At 41.7% G+C, this 19,032-nt stretch overlaps 2 protein-coding genes across 2 annotated transcripts; both read left to right on the top strand.

Moving 5' to 3' along the window:
* The first annotated feature begins 7,510 nt into the window (after nt 1-7,510).
* LOC103703996 (probable amidase At4g34880) lies at nt 7,511-10,362 on the top strand. Its single transcript, XM_039118639.1, has 5 exons — nt 7,511-8,065; nt 8,159-8,373; nt 8,778-9,020; nt 9,609-9,804; nt 9,891-10,362. The coding sequence occupies exons 1-5, from the start codon at nt 7,547-7,549 to the stop codon at nt 10,257-10,259; spliced, it is 1,542 nt and encodes a 513-aa protein (XP_038974567.1). The 5' UTR covers nt 7,511-7,546; the 3' UTR covers nt 10,260-10,362.
* Nucleotides 10,363-13,892: 3,530 nt separating this feature from the next.
* Nucleotides 13,893-18,229, top strand: LOC120105888 (stAR-related lipid transfer protein 7, mitochondrial-like). Its single transcript, XM_039118638.1, has 6 exons — nt 13,893-14,689; nt 14,789-14,948; nt 15,101-15,283; nt 15,384-15,467; nt 17,335-17,416; nt 17,542-18,229. Exons 1-6 carry the CDS (start codon nt 14,379-14,381, stop codon nt 17,979-17,981), a joined length of 1,260 nt encoding a protein of 419 aa, XP_038974566.1. The 5' UTR covers nt 13,893-14,378; the 3' UTR covers nt 17,982-18,229.
* The last annotated feature ends 803 nt before the right edge of the window (nt 18,230-19,032 follow it).

Here is a 19,032-nt window from a genome sequence, read left to right as displayed (position 1 = left end):
TCTAACGAAATTGGGTTGGATTTTTCATTGTATTCTTCATTGGATTCATGGATTGACCAGCCTATTTAGGTTGATAACCTATATCAACACATTACACCTTAAAAGAGGAAAAAAAATCCTTCCACAACAATTGGATTGATATGGCCATATTCCAATGGGTCGTCCAATTCATAAATCCATCAAAAAATCCAGTCCAATCATACCGATTAGTCCTCGATATCTTTCTATATCTTTATTTTAGTATTTTTTGTTCTTTAATTTAATGCTGCATAAATTATTTGTTCTTTAATTTATATTTAGTAGGTTAAAATATCTATAGCAGCAGCCAATTAAAAACCACACTCAGTTTTAGTTTGACTATTGGCCTTACGAACGCAGCATATCTTTCAGCGGATCTTTATCCGACTGCCAACAAACTCTCCAACACTAATGCTATTAGGAATTTGCAAAACCTAACGGGGGCATCTCACAGTCTTCCTCGTTGGATAATTTGCAAGTGTGAGTGAGGTTTTTTTTAGAGGAGCTAGTTCTCGAGACAAATTTGAGAGTACATTCTGACGTCCAAGTTTGGGCCTAGTTGTAATAGGACAGTGCTATCACCTAACATATAGACGAATTAGTGGGTATGGGCTAATCCACCCACGACCACGAGTGGGGACTGCGAAAGGCCGAGTCCGGCCCACCCACGACCAGGGACCGGTTGACATAGCCAGTTCTAGTTGGTCAAGTATGAGCTAGTATATTATGGATCATTTCAATTCAAAAAGGCTACCTAATTTGATACTGTCCACTTTTATAATACTGTCCACTTATATGCCGGATGTGTTGGAGGCCATATAATCCTGTCGCCGCCCAAAACCTGATTTAATAGAGTTGGATGGATCTGGTGCCTGAAGATTCTAAGGCCGAGCAATGCGAGATCCGACCTATAAATAAAGCAAAACAGTTATAGGTTATCGGAATGTGAGCAATGAGCTAAAAGCGAGACGAAGTTTCCTTAACTAGAATCCTATGGCTATATTTATATAGAGAAGAGGGTGAGAATCTATCCGATCATATGATCTTCGGACGAGCTGTTATGCTTTTTTTCTTAACATCGCTTAGGACGGTTACATCGTTTTTTTATCTAGTATGTTGACATCGCGCCGAGCTATAATCGTTGGTATTATTTGCCTAAGGTTCGCTTTACGGTAGATTCGGCATGCCATGTGGCACCCATCCAATGGTCGGCCAAGCTGGCAGGCAGGATTTTAGTGGGGCGTCGAAATCAGGCAGATAAGATGATGAGGAATGTGGTTGCATTATTGGATCGGGAAGAAGAAGGGTAACAAAGAAGAGGAAAGCAGAGGCGGGAGCGTCAAATCCAGCACGTCGAAGCAGCAGCAGCAGCAGCAGCAGCAGCAGGGGAAGTCCAGGCCTCGGTTCGCATTGGAGTTGGATGGGCTTCACTGCTTTGAGACTATTCTTCCTCAATGATTATCCTATCTACTGATTCGTTCGTGTGCCCCTCTTTTTTTTGGAGATTGTTCTATGGGTTGATCAAGCTGTTGGAGGATGTATAGCAGAGTAATACGAGCAAGCTGTAGGATAACAAACATATCTCTTTAGCGTTCCATTCCACTACCCTTGTTTCTTTTTTCTTCATTGTTGGACTGGATTTAGTACCGAATATATATATATATATATATAATTTCAATCGATCATATATTTGGTTATGTTTCACTCGAACAAAGCATATATATCATATTTGACCATGATCGGTTTTGAGGCAATTAATTTGCAAGAAGTTCGGAAATAAGTGGTTCGGCAGACCCAAAATTATTCGAATTATATAGAAAGTTAATGGGGCTAGATTTTTACTTTTGCCTTCCACACCCTCCACCGCCATGATGAAGAGTTGTAAAACAATATTATATGTATAGTATAACAATATATATTATGATATGATATGATATAAAATGAAATCATTAGGTTTGTTGGTGGACATTTTGGTCATTAGAAAGTTTTACTATAATGAAAATTAATTTACAACATTGGCAAGAACATTTTTGGGGAGAAGCTCCAAAATAGGATTTTTCCAATTAGACCTTTTCAGCTCTTTAGCAAAACAAAATAGTTTTCTGATTTTTTACCAAACATCACCACACTATCCAAAAGTGCTTTCTGGTTCTCGAAAAGCTTTGTCAAATGGGAACTTTAGTCATGCAAGACTAGGCTATGTTCTACTCTCTTACATAGCCATAGCTATAGTTTTGAGCATATGAACAAGTTGTTCAATAGAGTTCCATAATAAATTCCCTTCTAGTCATGCTACGGAGCATCCAAAATTAATGCTTTTTTTAATTAATGGAAGAGTTTGGGAAGTCCTGACCCATGAAATCGGGGTAAAGATTGATTAATATACAAAAGTTGTGGCTAAGGGTGGCAATTTATGGCTCGACTCGTCAATCCGGTGGAGACCTACTTTAAGTAGGTTTGTATTTGACATAAATGGATTTAGGACGTAAATAGATCAATATGTCTAAACATGTCTATTAAATGAGTTGGTTCAGCGTTTAAACCTTTGACACTCGTTTAATAATTGGGTCGGATTATGACCCGATTTAACTTGTTAAAAACTCTGTCTATCCCATTTAACCCGTTTGATAAATGGGTTATGGGGGTCGGATCGGATTCTCTGTTTAATAAACAGATCGGATTCAGATTTGAAATTTTGACCTATTACTTATTTAATAAACATGTCGGATTTTGGTTAATGCAATTTAGACCCAACCTGCATCTAATCCGCTCCAACCTGATTGCCACCCCTAATTGGTGCCACGAAGAGTCTACTAAAGGGCTAAGGCACAAGGCAGTTGAAGGAGATATTGCAAGAACTAGAGACAACCGCTCCGAAAAGCATGAGGATATGTTGTGTCACAGTTGTGGCGGATTCAGCAACAAGATGCGCCGATTACGCTCTTTTCAGAGGCACCTGAGACATAGGAGCTGCTAAGAGCGCCTTGCAAGCTTATGATCTCCAAGTACTCCAAAGTAAACTTGGACTAGTAAGTAATGAAGGATGCGAGGGATTCGGAGTCAGTAGATTCCTAGCCAACAAAGAGTAGAGGCATCATAATGGTAAGTGGTCAACGGTTTCCTCATAGGTACCATATGAAGGACAATGGTCTGGTTGGTTCCAGTGGTGGTTCGCAAGATTATCAGTTGTTAAGATCTTCTCGTGAAAGGAAAGCCAGTTAAACAGCCAAATGCACAATTAACTCGACCATTGATGAGAAACTTGTAGCTGTTCTTTTTTTTTTTTTCCACCTAGAGGAGCCTTTCCTCCTAATTTTCTTGGGAGAGGAGAAGAGTAAATATTATTCAACTCGCATTGGCTTGTTGAGATGCAAATTAAAATATTTAGAACATGCTTTAGCTGACAAGGGGACGCCACCCTACGACAGTCGGTGAACCTTTTGGTGTCCTGGCGCCCTTCCCTTGGCTTTAATTCGAATCCTCGGTCTTGGGGTTTTTTCGCTGTCCCAAATTGGAATCAGGCCTTGGACACCTACTAAGTTACTAGGAAGCCCAATCATGCTCCCCCTCTGGATGTTTGAGTGAAGTTTGACTGGGACCCAAATCGGATCCGATCCAGATTTTTTTTTTTTTTTGGAAACTAATGACCGGTCCATTTTTTGACTGGTCTCTAACATTTAATTCCTAATAAGTGATTGTTTAACAACCGATCTAGCTATATTTCAATATTCCATTATAAGATGAAAATGCCCCCACTCCTCTGCCATTCCCACCGAATAAGAGGAAGAAAAAGGGGCTCGGGCCCGTGGCCGGCGGTTCCCGAGCCTCCTCCCGTGGTGGGAAGGTGTCGAAGAAGAGGAAAAAGGGCGCCCTCCCGCATCCTGCGGCCGTTGTCAGCCACAGCACACCCTCCTCCCGCGTCTGCCGCGGCCTGGCCCCTTTCTGGCGCCGTCGGCCTCACGGAAGGAGAGGAGTTCTCCGCTGGCCAGCTGCAGCCGCCGCCGCTGGCGGCCCGCCCCCTCCCGCGGCCATCATAGCCCAGCCCTCTTCCGGCGCTGCTGGCTCACGAGAGGAAAAGGAAGAAGAAAAAAGAAGAAGGAAAAAAGAAAAGGAAAAAAAGAAAAGAAGAAAAATAAATAAATAAAGAAAATAAATAAATAAATAAATATTTATATATATATGAATGAACAAATTAATAAATAAATAAATAATATATTGTAATGAAATAAAATAGTTATAAATAAATAAATAAATAAAGCCGGCGATTTAACTGTGTTCTAAGATGATTTAACTGTATGCCAGGCTAGATTAAGTATGTTCCAAGCTTATTTAATTGTGTATCGAGAAAATTTAACTATGTGCTAGGCCAGATTAAGTGTTCAAATATTGATTAACTACGTGCCAAGCTTACTTAAATGTGTGCCATCCTATATTACCTATTTATCAAGCTTACTAATCTAATTGCAATGATAACTTAACTGTGTTCGAGGCTATATAAATTGAGTTCCAAGCTTACTTAACTAATTGCAATGGTGATAGATCTACTATACCTATTGTTGGGGTTGAAATTTGGCCTGAGGTTGACCATGCTGGAGGAAGCCGAGAAGACGACGGCCGAGATGGAGAAAGAGGGATACCTCCTACGCTCCGGGGTGCCTGCACAAAGCTTTGGCCGAGGATTCCGGCGAAGGCCCTCCGATGGCTAAGTTAGTGTTAGAAAAAAGTTCCTGAGTATTTTTGATATGGCTTATTTATAGTCCACACAAGGGTGCCCAGGTGGCTCAAGTATGGTCCATCCTTATCATGGGAGGAGATGGTCCTGACCAGGTGGCGTGTGGCCAAGGCCAAAGCTCGCTTGAGGCATATGGTATGGGCAGTCCCTGTGCATGGCATGGTATTGGTTGGTGTGGCAGGGTATAGCTTTTGGCAGGTGTGGCAGGATATAGCTCTTGGCAGCAAGCATAGCTGGGGCAATTGCTTTGTATTGCTTACAGAAGGCCTTTCTCTACCCCATTTTTATAGGGAGAGGGTCTCGGTCGTTACCTGTAGTCTTTGGCCGAGTTATAATCAGTTGGCCATTAGTTGAAGGTGGCGTGAACCATGGAGATCAAGGTTGACAGGACCGAGGCCGGCTCGGCCTTCAGCGAGGTCCGAGGTCGGCCTGGCCTCTGGCTGAGGTCGGCTCGTCCTTCGACGGAGTCCGAGGTCGGCCTGGCTCTTAGCGGGACCGAGGTCTGGCCTGCTCGACTCTGAGGTCTGCTCGGCCGGAATTGGGTGGCTCCATGCTGGAATAGGACGATCCATTTTGCCTTCCATCATTTGAGCTTACGGAGGGCCTTTCCCTACCCCCTTTTTATAGGGTGAGGGTCTCGACCATTACCTGTAATCTTGGGCCGAGCTGTGATCAGTTAGCCATTAGCCGGAGGCGGCGTGAATCATGGAGATCAAGGTTGACAGAGCTGAGGTCGGCCTGGCCTCTGGCCGAGGTTGACTCGGTCTTCGACGGGGTCCGAGGTCGGTCAGGCTCTTAGAGGGACCGAGGTCTAACCTGCTCGGCTCTGAGGTCTGCTCGGCCAGAATTAGGTGGCTCCACGCTGGAGTAGGATGATCCATTTTGCCTTCCATCACCTATCAATATCATAAAGATCAGATTATTTGCCACTCACTCATTATTTCCTTTTCTTTCTTTTTCTTTTCTTTTCTTTTCTTTTCTTCTATTTTCTCCTCCCATGAGGCCAGGGGTGCCAAAGGGGGCCGGGCTGTGACGGCTGCAGGAAGGGGCCAGGCTGCGGCGGCTTTTATTTATTTATTTACTTTATTTCATTACAATATATTTATTTATTATCTTATTTATTTATTCATTCATTTATACATATATATATGTATTTATTTATTTATTTTTCTTTTCTTTTTTTTCCTTTTCTTTTCTTCTTTTCTTCTATTTTCTCCTCCCGTGAGGCTGGTGGCGCTAAAAAGGAGCCGAGCCGTGGCGGCCGTGGGAGGGGGCCTGGTTGCAGCCGGAGGCGGCAGCGACAACTTTTATTTATTTATTTATTTATTATTTTATTTCATTACAATATATTTATTTATTATCTTATTTATTTATTCGTTCATTCATATATATATATATATGTATTTATTTATTTATTTTTCTTTTCTTTCTTATTTTTTCTTCTTTTCTTTTTTTATTTTCTTTTATTTTCTTCTTTTTCTTTTCTTTTCGTTTTTTTTTCTTTTCTTCTATTTTCTCCTCCCATGAGGCCGATGGCGCCAGAAGGGGGCGGGCCGTGGCGGCCGCGACAGCTTTTATTTATTTATTATCTTATTTATTTATTTATTTACTCGTTCATTTATATATATATATATATGTATTTATTATTTATTTTTCTTTTCTTTCTTTTTTTCTTCTTTTCTTTTTTATTTTATTTTCTTTCTTCTTTTTCTTCTTTTTTTTCTTTTCTTTTCTTCTTTTTTTTCTTTTCTTCTATTTTCTTCTCCCGTGAGGCTGGTGGCACCGGAAGGGGGCCGGGCTGTGGCGACCGCGAGAGGGAGGCATGGTCACCGCCTGCGGCGGCTTTATTTATTTATTTATTTATAATATTTTTATTTCATTACAATATATTATTTATTTATTTATTTATTCGTTCATATATATATATATATATATATATATATATATATATATATATATATATATATATATACATACACACATATTTATTTACCTATTTATTTTTCTTTTCTTTCTTTTTTTTCTTTTCTTTTTCTTCCCTTCTACTTTCTTCCCCTCTCGCGAGCTGGCGGCGCCGGGAGGGGGCCGGGCCGTGGCAGCCGAAGGAGATGGCCGCAGGAGGGGGGCCAGGCTGCTGCCATCGCGGCCGCAGCTGGCCAGCGGAAAACTCTTCTCCTCCTTCGAGGCCGGCAGCGACAGAAAAAGGTCGGGCTGCGGCGGGCGTAGGAGGAGGGTGGGCCTTGACCGGCGACGGCCGCAGAATGCGGGAAGGTGCCTTTCTTCCTTTTCTTCAGCACCTCCCCACTGTGGGGGCATGTGGTATTTCCGACGGCGCGGCCGCGGGAGGGGACGGTCAGGGTCGGTGGCTACCGCAGCTGGTCGTTAGCCTTTTTTTTTTCTTCTTCTTCGAGGAATGAGAAATTAGGGTGGGCAGAAGTATTTTCGATATTTTTATTTAAAATAAAAAAGGCTCAAGGATCGCAAATTAAACTTGGTGAAATTATTGGGCCGAAGGTTTTAGGACGGATCAATGGAGACTTTTTATTGTACCAAGATCTTTGGAAGGGATGGGAAATTAATTATTCTTTTTTTTTTTTGTTTGGAATCAGATTATAAATGTATACCATATCCGATTTGAAAGGTCCATTGGAATAGAAATTTTAGCTGTGGTTAAGATCATGTATGATCGAGAAATACTAATATCTAAGACATAAAAAAACAAAAAAATACTACTACCAAAGATAAAAGCACTCGACATCCCGACGTCGGTCACCGAGAAGCGAGCAGCAGCCGCAGATGGTGAGGCCCCTTGCTTTTCCCTTTCTCTCCACGCTCTTCGTGGTGCTCATGGTCGGTACCGACTGCCGTGGCTTCGAGATCAAAGAGGCCACCATCGATGGCATTCAGCAGGCTTTCAAGGAGGGCAGTCTCACCTCCAGACAGCTGGTGGAGTACTACCTGGACCGGATCCGGGCCCTCAACCCGCTGCTCCACGCCGTGATCGAGGTGAACCCCGACGCGGTCCGGCAGGCGGACCGTGCCGACCAGGAGCGGCGGAGCGGGTGTCACCCGGGCGGGGGCCTCCACGGGATCCCCGTCCTCCTCAAGGACAACATCGCCACGCGGGACCGGCTCAACACCACCGCCGGCTCGTTCGCCCTCCTCGGGTCCGTGGTGCCGCGCGACGCCGGGGTGGTCCGGCGGCTGAGGCGGGCAGGAGCGGTGATATTGGGGAAGGCCAGCCTCAGCGAGTGGGCCCACTTCCGGTCCTTCGACGCCCGCAGCGGGTGGTGCGCGCGCGGCGGCCAGGGCCGGGTGAGTCCGTAGACTCCACCTCCCGCTTCTTTTTTTTTTTGTTTTTTTTTTAAATTTGGTTCGGGGCTTGAGGAAAAATATTGTTGGGTGCAGAATCCATACGTGCTATCGGCGGATCCGTGCGGGTCGAGCAGCGGATCGGCAATAGCGGCGGCGGCGAACATGGCGGCGGTGACGCTGGGGACGGAGACGGACGGGTCCATCATCTGCCCCGCGGCGTCGAATTCGGTGGCGGGGATCAAGCCCACGGTGGGGCTCACCAGCCGGGCCGGGGTCATCCCCATCTCCCCTAGACAGGACACCATCGGGTAAGCACGGATGACGATAAAATATCGCAATTAGCCCGGAACAAGTCAAGAAAATTGCTAGGGTTTAACAAATGCAAGACTTGCTTCCTGATTAAACTTGTGCATGGAAACATAGCCGGTATGTACTTTGGGTCAAGTTGGGAATTTGGTTAAGAAGGTTGGGTTGGAAAAAGCTAATGCGGCATTTAATCTAACCTAATCCAAGTGCTTATGAAGCAAAACAATAGCATAGATTTAATTCAAGTTTTGCAGGGGCCACGGACTATTTCATCAAATCAAGAAAACCGTTCATTTTAAGTAATCTTCCTTCTCTAAGAAACTAAATGTTAAATGTATGGTTAATTATATTTTCTTTTTCTTTTTATCCTGGTTAATTATTATTCATGTCACTCATTTGAATGCAGACCTCTTTGTCGGTCGGTCTCAGATGCTGTCCATGTGTTGGAGGCAATTGCGGGTTATGACCCGAGAGATGAGGAAGCAACCCTTGCGGCATCAAAGTATATACCTCAGGGTGGTTACAAACAGTTCTTAAAGGCGGAGGGGTTGAAGGGCAAAAGATTGGGAATTCTAAGAGCCAGCTTCTTTGAATTTTCTAAAGGATCTGTCCGTCGGAAGACTTTTGAGGAGCATTTCAACACAATGAGGTGACTTCATCACAGAAACACCTAGAACTACTGCATCAACCTAGGCTGCTAACTAAATTGATCTGGAAATAGTCAATTAACTAAGTCTACATTTTTTTGTTCTTTTTCTTTTCGGTAAGAATGATGAGAGCTCCATCGATCATTTCAAAAATATCATACATAGCTACTTGTGCCAAACACTTGGAGAAATATTCTCATGAGATACAATAAGAATACCAATTTTCACAACTTTCGTTAGCACGGGCTTCATTAAAAGGAGAGGAGATTCACAAGGTTATTTCGATATTATGCATGATCCGAACATTTTTGGATTTTTTTAAATACAAAAAGCTAGGTCCGATCAAATTTAGTCAAGAACTATTTGATATAGAGGCAATTTACTATGTATTCGGTTTAGATCCAAACTAGAGGTGGTGTTGTGAACCGGAGCTAATCCGAACTTTGACCTGGTTTACTTGGTCTCCAAACTATACAAAAACCTATGACGTTGCCTTTTCTTTCATTGTTTTTGAAGAATGATTTTCTTTATTACTATCATATATATGGATATATATATGCTTTTCTAACATCTGACAAAACATTTGGTAGAGAAAAGGGAGCTATATTGATTGACAACCTTGAAATAACAAATTCGAGCATCATCCTTGACCAGCAAAGTGGCGAGGAGGTCGCACTATTGGCTGAGTTTAAGTTATCCTTGAATGCTTACTTGTCAGAGTTGTCCTATTCGCCTGTTAGGTCTCTTGCAGATGTAATAACCTTCAACAATGAACATAGTGCTGAGGTAATGCAAACTATATATATTTATATATATATTTTATTTCCTATTTCAGATAACAAAACTTAGGTTTTACTACTTTTTAAATGTAGGAAAAGATGGAAGAATTTGGCCAACTTGTTTTCTTGGCGGCTCAAAACACAAGTGGGATTGGTCCTGCTGAGAGAAGTGCAATTGCTAAAATGACTCAACTCTCCAGGGAAGGTTTGGAAAGATTGATGATAGAGAAGCAATTAGATGCAATTGTGACACCTGATGCAAGAATATCCTCCGTACTTGCCATTGGTGGCTACCCAGGCATTAGTGTTCCTGCAGGATATGAATTAGATGGAACTCCTTTTGGTATCTGTTTTGGTGGTTTAAAGGGTTCCGAACCAAATTTAATCGAGATTGCTTATGCTTTTGAACAAACAACAAAGGTCCGCAAACCTCCATCATATAAGCCAGGAAAAGGACATTAATTGTTTGGGCTGTGTTTGATTCATGAATAAGAAAAGTGGAAGTAGACGCTATGCTTATCGGCTCCACAAATTATGTTTATTTATGTATGGCAATAATTTCTTATTTCTGTGTGGCATAATTGAAGTGCTGTCTCGTTGATATTTTTACAGTAAGATTGCTATTTGAAGTAAGATGGATAAATGATGTGTTTACTTTTATCATCTATGACTCTACTTGGTATCTTTTCTTATGTATTTTATTTAAATAAAAATCGAAGCAGCCAATTACTATGCTAATAATATACATATGGCTGTATGAAAAATTATTATTGCTCGTAGTCCAACTGGAAATCATATTATTCCTAAATATATCTAGTAACTTGTTCTTCAAAAATAAAATGGATTATGATATATTTGCCTTTGTCACTTGTCTTTTTTTTATTGAAGAAAATATTCGGAGGCTCAAATCATGTTCACCTTTGTCGTAAGGATAGGTATTCGTTGCTTATAGTCTAAGTAGAAATAACAAAATTATCTTTTACGTTCTTAGTAGAGCTTCCAGGTTGCATTACTGCTGGCTAGTGACTGTAGATTAGGAAACATTCTACTAAGAGGATCATCGCAGTCCCATACATCCATCAATATTCCAGGAGGTCCATTGTCCATTACTCGGCAAGAACCAAACTTTCTGGGGCGGGCAGCGTATGAGCACCTGAAAATGACTTCCCATACATTGATCTTGGCCCCTCCATAAGAAAGCTCTTTGGAGCATGCCAATTTTGCAAATGACCCATTTGCCAAGAACAGGGTCTAAAATCCACCAACTTCGAATGGAGCTCAAGACTGCATTAACAAGGGTTAAATAGCCTTCAATAGATAGAATTATCCTTTTTCTACATATCAATTTGTTAATTTGCTCTTCTTAAAGTTAATTTGGAATCCGGTCATTAGGTCAAAGGAATATAGAATGAACTTCAACTTAAAGACGAAGATCCTCAACTTTTCGGGAAAAAAAAAATGTGTCAGAAGATGCTAATATCCAGTGATGTGGCTGGGGCCACTGCCAGAGATTCAGAAGCATCCTGTTGGAGTCTAATACATCAGCAATGATGATGAATAACAAGAACAACATTTAACCCCAAAACCTGTAGCTTCAAGCCGATTGTTGAGGAAACTCCGGTTAACTTTATTGAATGATTTTGGGGTTATACTCTTCAAGCCGATAATTACATTTTTTTTTTTTTTATCTAGTACGCTGAGATTGCACCGAGCTATAATCATTTGTACTATTCACTGGAGGTTTTTTTTTTGGTTGGATTTTGACCCATATAACTAAACGTGGGTGGTTATTAGTTGGTTATAGTAATCACTTACGAAAAAGTTTTCGCTGCGTTATTCTTGATGCTTATAAGGATAACACAAAATCAGTCTCCATCGCCGTGTATTTTAACAGGAAGAAAAAAAAAAGATTTGATTGTTTAGATTATCCATGGATTCAGATTACGCTACTCTTTTCATTATTGTTCATAATCTTATTTACAGCTTTTACACGTTCTACTGTTGATTCGGTGCGCCATATGTCCCCCATCCATTGATCGGCCGAGCTGGCACGCGTGATTTTAGTGGGGCGTCGAATCCGGGCAGATAAGGTGATGAGGAATGTGGTTGTATTATTGGATGCGGAGGCATATCTCACCAGAGATTGAGAAAATTTAGTGGAAGTGTAAATCAATCATTGACACTTTCAGAGACAATGTACAACAAGTTCAGTGTGATTGGCATCAATCACGTGTGTATGTGTCAAGGTCTTAGATACGTGCCAATATGTAAGACTAGAGTGAGAGCGATTTGCAAATGCCCATCCTTCTTTCAGTATACAATATTTTGGGAAAACCAGAAAAGCGCTGCTTCAACATGAAGAGATATGCTGAAAGTAAAATTTATGTAATATAAAATTTTGGCACGATTATTCCTTGACAAATAATTTGAGCTAAGTGTCTAAATAACTTTACAGTATCACTACAAGCTCTTATGCCTGAGATTTTAAATACTAGCAGGGCCATGAGGCATCCCCCCATACATCGTCCAAAGTACTGATTGGTATACGAGAAGCACTGCTCCAAGAAGAAACCAATACGACCGTATTCGGCAGTATTTAAATTTAATGCTTCTAACAGTCATCCATCCTGTATGGTGTTTTTCATCCGGGAGCATCCACCTCCGAACTTCCTCAAGGTCAACTTCGATGGTTGTCAGCTATTCGACATCTCGGTTCTCGGTGCGAAGCTGAGGGTTGCTTAAGCGGGCCTTCGTCATGCCCAACGCGAGTTACGAGCTAGCTCTATCATCCTGGAAGGTGACTCGGCCACAGCTATCAATTAAATCCGGGAGGTCCAAGGGGCAACAGATGCGAGCACCCTTTGCTCCGAGATATTTGGACAATGTTGAAGGAGGGAGGGGCCTTACAGGTCAAGCATGTCTTCCGAAAAGCCAACGGAACTGCAGATTGGATGGCTATTTATGTGGCCAGTCATTCCGGTGGTACCTTACGGGTTGGAGATGAAGAGTTGCTCTGGGCACTCCGAGGCATTTTGTTTTCTGACTTTATTGGGTGCATCCGTACTCGCTAGGTATAACCTATCCGCTTTAGCAAAAAAAAAAAAAAGAAAAGAAAAGAAAAGAAAAGAACAGTCATCCATCCAAAATTGAATCATATGCACTCTAATTCGAGTTAAATTATAAGTGGTTCCAATTGAAGATTGGCACTTTTGACTTCATCTTTCTAGTATTCAATTTATCTATGAACTGAAGACAATTATTTAGAAGATGCGATACAAGTAGGTATATATGTTGGCATAATTAGAAAGTTATGTTGCTATACGCTATCTAGAAGCATGCAAATTAACTAAAATTTCATCTCCACATGTTTTAAGATGCAAATACATGATTGTGATTAAGATATTCTAAGGAAGCAATGTTTGAGAAATAGTGCATCTCAAGTCTCAACCCTCTGACAAACATTTTAAGCCTCTTATTGGATGAATTCTCTATTAACATGCGACCCTCGTTTCCATCGAGGGACTCTTTTTAGGTGTCCATATCATTAACCCCGTTCTCCATTTCAAGATACTTTATTTATTTCCTGGTAACCTCTTTTATACTAACACATTAGGCTTCTCATTAAAATATCCCATGATTCCCTGCGAAAGAAACCCATGTCCAAATCTCCCAATAATAATAACAAAAAGCAAGGAGTATGTTTCAGTGCCAACAAGAGATCCACTTTGCAAGATGACATTGGAACCCCCAATATAAATAAAAATTAAATCTAAAAAAAAATCTAATCAAATGATTCTAAATTCTATTAAGATCACGCTTCCCAAATCACAATATCCACATCCACATCTCCCTTCCGGAGACCATCACCCGCGGTCCAATTTGGACTTCCTCGCTCCCACCGTCAAACAACGCGTGAATGCAGTACACACCAAACGCGGCCACGTTCAACCGATCCCCACCGTCTATTTTGGAGTCGGGGTTCCGGGTCCGCGCACTCGCGCCGCGCCCACTGTCTCCCGAGTCCGCGCGCGTGACAAACGAGGATCCAAAAACCAACTCCCTCCCATATAAAAGTTAAAACTCTCCTCTCCTCTTTACTTCCCCTCCTCCAGGCCACGAACCGAAAGGGTCGTTACCGTTCCCCTCCTTCGGATTGAGAGATTTCATCCGCTAACGTCCCAACTAGAAGTTGAGGCTCCGTTCCTTATCTATCTTCGAACAAATTATTTCTATCTGCTCTCTCTAGGGCTTCTCTTCCGCTTACTTATCCTCTCGGACCCTGCGGAAATCCAATCAGAGGCCTCCCGGCGCATCTCTTCAAAATCCTTATCCGAACTCTCGACCTCTCTTAGAGAGAGCCACCCCCTTCGTCTTCTATCTTCCTCGCCTCTCTCCTCCACAAGCTGCTCTTTTTCTTATAATTCCAAAAGTGGCCCATTGAACCCTTGAATCGCTCGGAAGCGCTGCTGCCGTGCGATTCCAGCCCGACCGAGGATTTCATTTGGGTTCTTGCAGCTGTTTGTTGTCTTGGAATTATCAATCCCTGATAGGTGGATAGGTAGATATATTATAGATAGATAGATGACGTTGACTCTGGACGCGCTGATTGGGATCTTGGGGAAGCCCGCCGTCGGAGACGGCGTCGCCGAGCTCGCCTTGGTCGCCGCCCCTCTCTGGATCGCGGTTCTTGTAGGGCTTTTTGTCGGTTGGGCGTGGAGGCCGAGATGGGCCGCGAGTCTGGTTGGCGGGGAGAAGGCCAGCCTGGGTGGTCGCCGTCTGCCCCCCTCGAAGACATCGAGCGTCGATTCTTTGAAGGCTCAGCTACCAAGTAGCATCAGTTCTCCGGTTTCCGGCAAGAGTTTTGGAAAGGAGGAGAACATGGCTGTGGTGAGGTAAGTTGGTTAATCAAGGGTTTTGATCTGTCTTGAGCTTATGAGATTGCTGGAATTATGGTTTGCGATTGGGGCGTTTGATGGTCGTGCATTACGCAGTCCTGCAGATGGAGAAAGTGAGAAATTGGCGGTCACGGAGGAGGATTTAGAGCACCTCTGCCAGCTCGTCGAGGTGACTGATGGGGGGCCGGTGTGGCACAAAATGATGGACCGGTCCTTGCCGAGCATGAGCTATCAAGCATGGCGGAGAGATCCTAAGGTATGCCCCCTCACCTAAGCAGGTTTCTCATTAAGAGCAGTTTCAATTGCAAAAGTGGAACTGTCTACTTCTGCTTTAAAGATTTTATATGCTATGTCTCTCGTCTTAGTATGATGACTCTGGTATTGAAGCATTTGTTCAATTCATGCTAGGTGGGTCCTTCGCAATATCGCAGTAGAACTGTCTTTGAGGATGCAACGCCAGAGATTGTGAGGGACTTCTTTTGGGATGATGAGTTCCGGATCAAGAATGGATGGGATGACATGCTTCTCTACCATGAAATACTAAAGGAATGTCCGAAAACAGGGACGGCGGTAGTTCACTGGATTCGAAAGGTGCGACCTCTTTCATGAGACTTCTTTGGATGCTATGAATCAGGGCTGCTCATTGTGTTTGCTTACGTTTTTTTTCTCTTTTCGCTCTCCTGTTATGCAGTTCCCCTTCTTCTGCAGTGATAGAGAGTACACTATTGGCCGCCGAATATGGGACTTGGGAAGAACATATTACTGTGTGACAAAGGTAAGGAGGGTAATGGATAGTAAAGTGCATCTGCTTTAGTTGTTTTCTACAGATTCATCATGTTCAGATGCTTTTATCTTTTTCTGATGGAAATGTTCAGATGCCTTTGTCTTTCTTATGGAATTCATTTCTTAAAACATGAGATGAACCGTAGGGTAGTTTATCAATGGAAATGAAGAAAACTTGGTTATCTGATGAGAGTATGTAATGGTGCTTGAACATAAAAGTTCGATTAAATAGAGTATGTATAGTTTGTGGTGCTTACAGTAGGATGCAAAAGATGAATATGATCTAAACTCTGAAGGAAATTGCTTAATTGCATATTCTATACTCAGCAATTCTAGAATTACTGCTATATAATTTTGTTGTTCCAAATGGTTTTGTGTTCATATCGTCTTTAGATGGATAACATGCAAAAAATTTTCTCGAGGCACATTTAGGAGTTGTTGAGTTTCCTAATTTTGGTACAGCTGTTTAACATGTAGCTAAAATTGAGTTAGTTTCAATGAAAGTATTGCTTAACTGCTCTAAAAGTCCTTTTTAAAAAATGGTTCCACTTCATCATACCTGGGAATTTAGGTTAAGAATAAAAGAAGGAATACAAGGAAGTGTTGTGAAAATTTCCTGCATGTATATCTGAGAACGAAAATCTCTTTCATTTTTTTCTTTGGAAAAAGAAGATCTTATGTAGTTTAAAGTACAGCCATTGAATTATTTGCTTGCTCCCTAAAAATTGTTCTGTTGAAACTTGCATCTCCATTCTAAACTGAGTGCACTAAAGCAACTGCTTTCACTTTGGCAAGTCCTTGCCAAGTTACTGCAAGTGCAAATCTGCAAACTTCCACAGTTTATTTTATTGTTTCACTCACAGTCGGTTAATCAAACCTTGAACATCTAAGAAATTCAGTCACCATATTCTGTTTGGCTTCCCCGTGCTTACTGCAATATTAATATAGATCATAGAGAGAATTAACCTTGTTAGAGGAAATTTTTAATCTTTGCATCCATTAGATCATTGTTATTATGATTCAAAACATTATCCTATCCTTAAGTATGCCACCAACCGTGCCTTCTCAATCTGCTGTGTCAGTCTCTCTTTTATCAGCATGATCCTTTTTTTGGCTTTGAGAATTTAAAAGCTTGCTTCAATGGACTAAAATTCCTATGCCTTCTGGACATCTTCTTTTCATGAATGCTATATAATTCTCTCTTGATCCTCCATAGGCATGTTTAGATTTTCCTCCCCTTCTCCTTATCCATTCTAAACCAATAATACTTGATATGAAAGTTGCTTCCTGCTCAATGAGTTGCACTGCTTTAATTTAGCTGTGCTTTTGACTCGCTGACAATATTATAGATTTGAGACAGGCATTGCCATATATTCTGCTGCTTAAAACTTCTATAATTTTGGTCAAATATGTTTCTAGGGCCCGCTTCTTGTCTGACCAACAAAGTTTACGGAATCATTTTATTTCAAAGTTCTAGCGTCATCTGGCTGGTATATCTTTGATGCTTGTCCAACCATATGCTCTCTTCCCTCTAACATTTTGTTGTGTAGAGGTGCTATCAGAGATTGAATCTTCATTTGCACTGGACTTTGTTTGCATTGTCCTGCTAGAGACGATCACCATCATTTTGTCGTCTAATTTACTAGAAGGTATAAAAACCAAAGAACTTATGTGTAAAAGAAAATAACAAAATGAAGCAATGTGTTATCTATTGCAAACATGAATTGGGCATGTCCGGCATTTGAATTTGCTACTAGCAACAACAGATCTCACTTTATCTTCACATGTTTTATATACTTTTTGACCATTCTATTGTTTATTATCTTTAGAAATGTCTAATATCTGGTCTCATGTTTCAGGGAGTGCCATGCCACTCTGTACCTAGACGCAACAAACCCAGGCGTGTTGACTTATACTATTCCAGCTGGTGCATTCGTGCAGGTTTGAAGTCCATTCTTGTACTGTTGTTTTTCTTCTTCCATAAATATATGAACCGACAAATGCCTCATAAACTTCTCTAGAGCCTTCTGAACAACTAGTGTATTTACTATGTTACTTGTTAACAGTTGAGTCAAGGAGAGGGGATGGCCAGTTGACTGCCTGTGAGGTGTTACTGTTCCATCACGAGGACATGGGCATCCCAAGGGAGATAGCAAAACTGGGTGTCCGGCAGGGGATGTGGGGTTGTGTTAAAAGGATTGAACCTGGCCTGCGCGCCTACCAGATCGCCAGGAGGTCTGACGAGCCACTATCGCGGAGTGCTGTTATGGCACAAATCAACACCAAGCTCAATGCTGATGATCTAAGATCATCAGAAGTGGGCACCTGTTCATCCCTGGAAATAGTAGAAGCAGAGAAACAGAAGCATTGGGCAGGGAACATACCCAAGTTCCTTGTAATTGGGGGTGCTGTGGCCCTCGCATGTACTCTCGACCATGGCCTGTTGACCAAGGCAGTCATTTTTGGAGTGGCCAGGAGGTTTGCGAAGCAAGGAAGGAGATTGTGAGATGGAAATAAAGTAACGAGGGATCCATCCAGGCATCTGTGTCAGCCAGGTGCTTGGTGTTTCCAGCTTCACCAAGCTACCCATGTCATCCAACGGGGATCACCGATCACAACAACTAGATTTGATAAGTTCTTTCAAATTGTTCCCGGCAAAGTTGACATGATTGTATTATTTATCTAATTGAAAAAGGAATCTCAAATATACGCCTTCCTTTCTATAATCCAATCATTTTCTTATTTCCTATTTACTATGTCACATTTGCAGTCACTTGTGTATGAAACGGAACCAGGTCAGGGTTGTTTAGGTCATTATGGGTCTTCTTCTTTCTGACCAGTGCTGCAAGAACAGGCTTTGACATGCATGGTTTGTAAACAAAGATATCTAGGCCTGCATCAAGTATCTGCTATTTGGAGTCCAGTATTCTATTTGTTATAGTATGTTGCTTTTCCTGATTCTCGGGACAACCTTCTCCTTACAAGTTGGTTCAAAGCCTTGGCGCCGCATCCTACAGGGTATCCAACTCCTAGTAAATAAGCATTCTTCTTTGTTTATATATGTTAAATTGCAACAGGCTCTGATGTCGAAAACAATTTCTTCCTTTCTTTTATACAGCCTGGTTTGCCTTGTGCAATTATATTGTACCAATAAATAAGCTGGATGAAAAGATAAAAAAAAGCATGCATAATTCAGTAATTTCTGTTTCTTCCTCTAATAGATTGCAATTGAACTCAGCTGGATCTCTTTCTAAAGAAAATGGAACAAAAATTGCAGCTTGTGCAGTCCAGAGAACCTGATATTGTATGAATTGGTACAGGCATAAAGTAGCGGCTTGGAATCTTTCTGGTTTTTGTTATAAGCTGGAGAGTTCAACTTGATAATTCATCATGGATGCATCAACAGTTTGTACCTGTCCTATTTATTCAGATAATTCAGGAATGATAGCGTGCATTTCAACTGCAGCTCGCATGCTGGAGGGGATCCAATCACCATAAAATAGTAATGCCAATGAATTTATGATATAAATTAAAATGTTTGGCAGGTCATGTTCCAT

Source organism: Phoenix dactylifera, unplaced genomic scaffold, assembly GCF_009389715.1.
Source record: "Phoenix dactylifera cultivar Barhee BC4 unplaced genomic scaffold, palm_55x_up_171113_PBpolish2nd_filt_p 000388F, whole genome shotgun sequence".
Taxonomy (NCBI): domain Eukaryota; kingdom Viridiplantae; phylum Streptophyta; class Magnoliopsida; order Arecales; family Arecaceae; genus Phoenix; species Phoenix dactylifera.
This window is presented reverse-complemented; position numbering and strand designations above follow the sequence as displayed.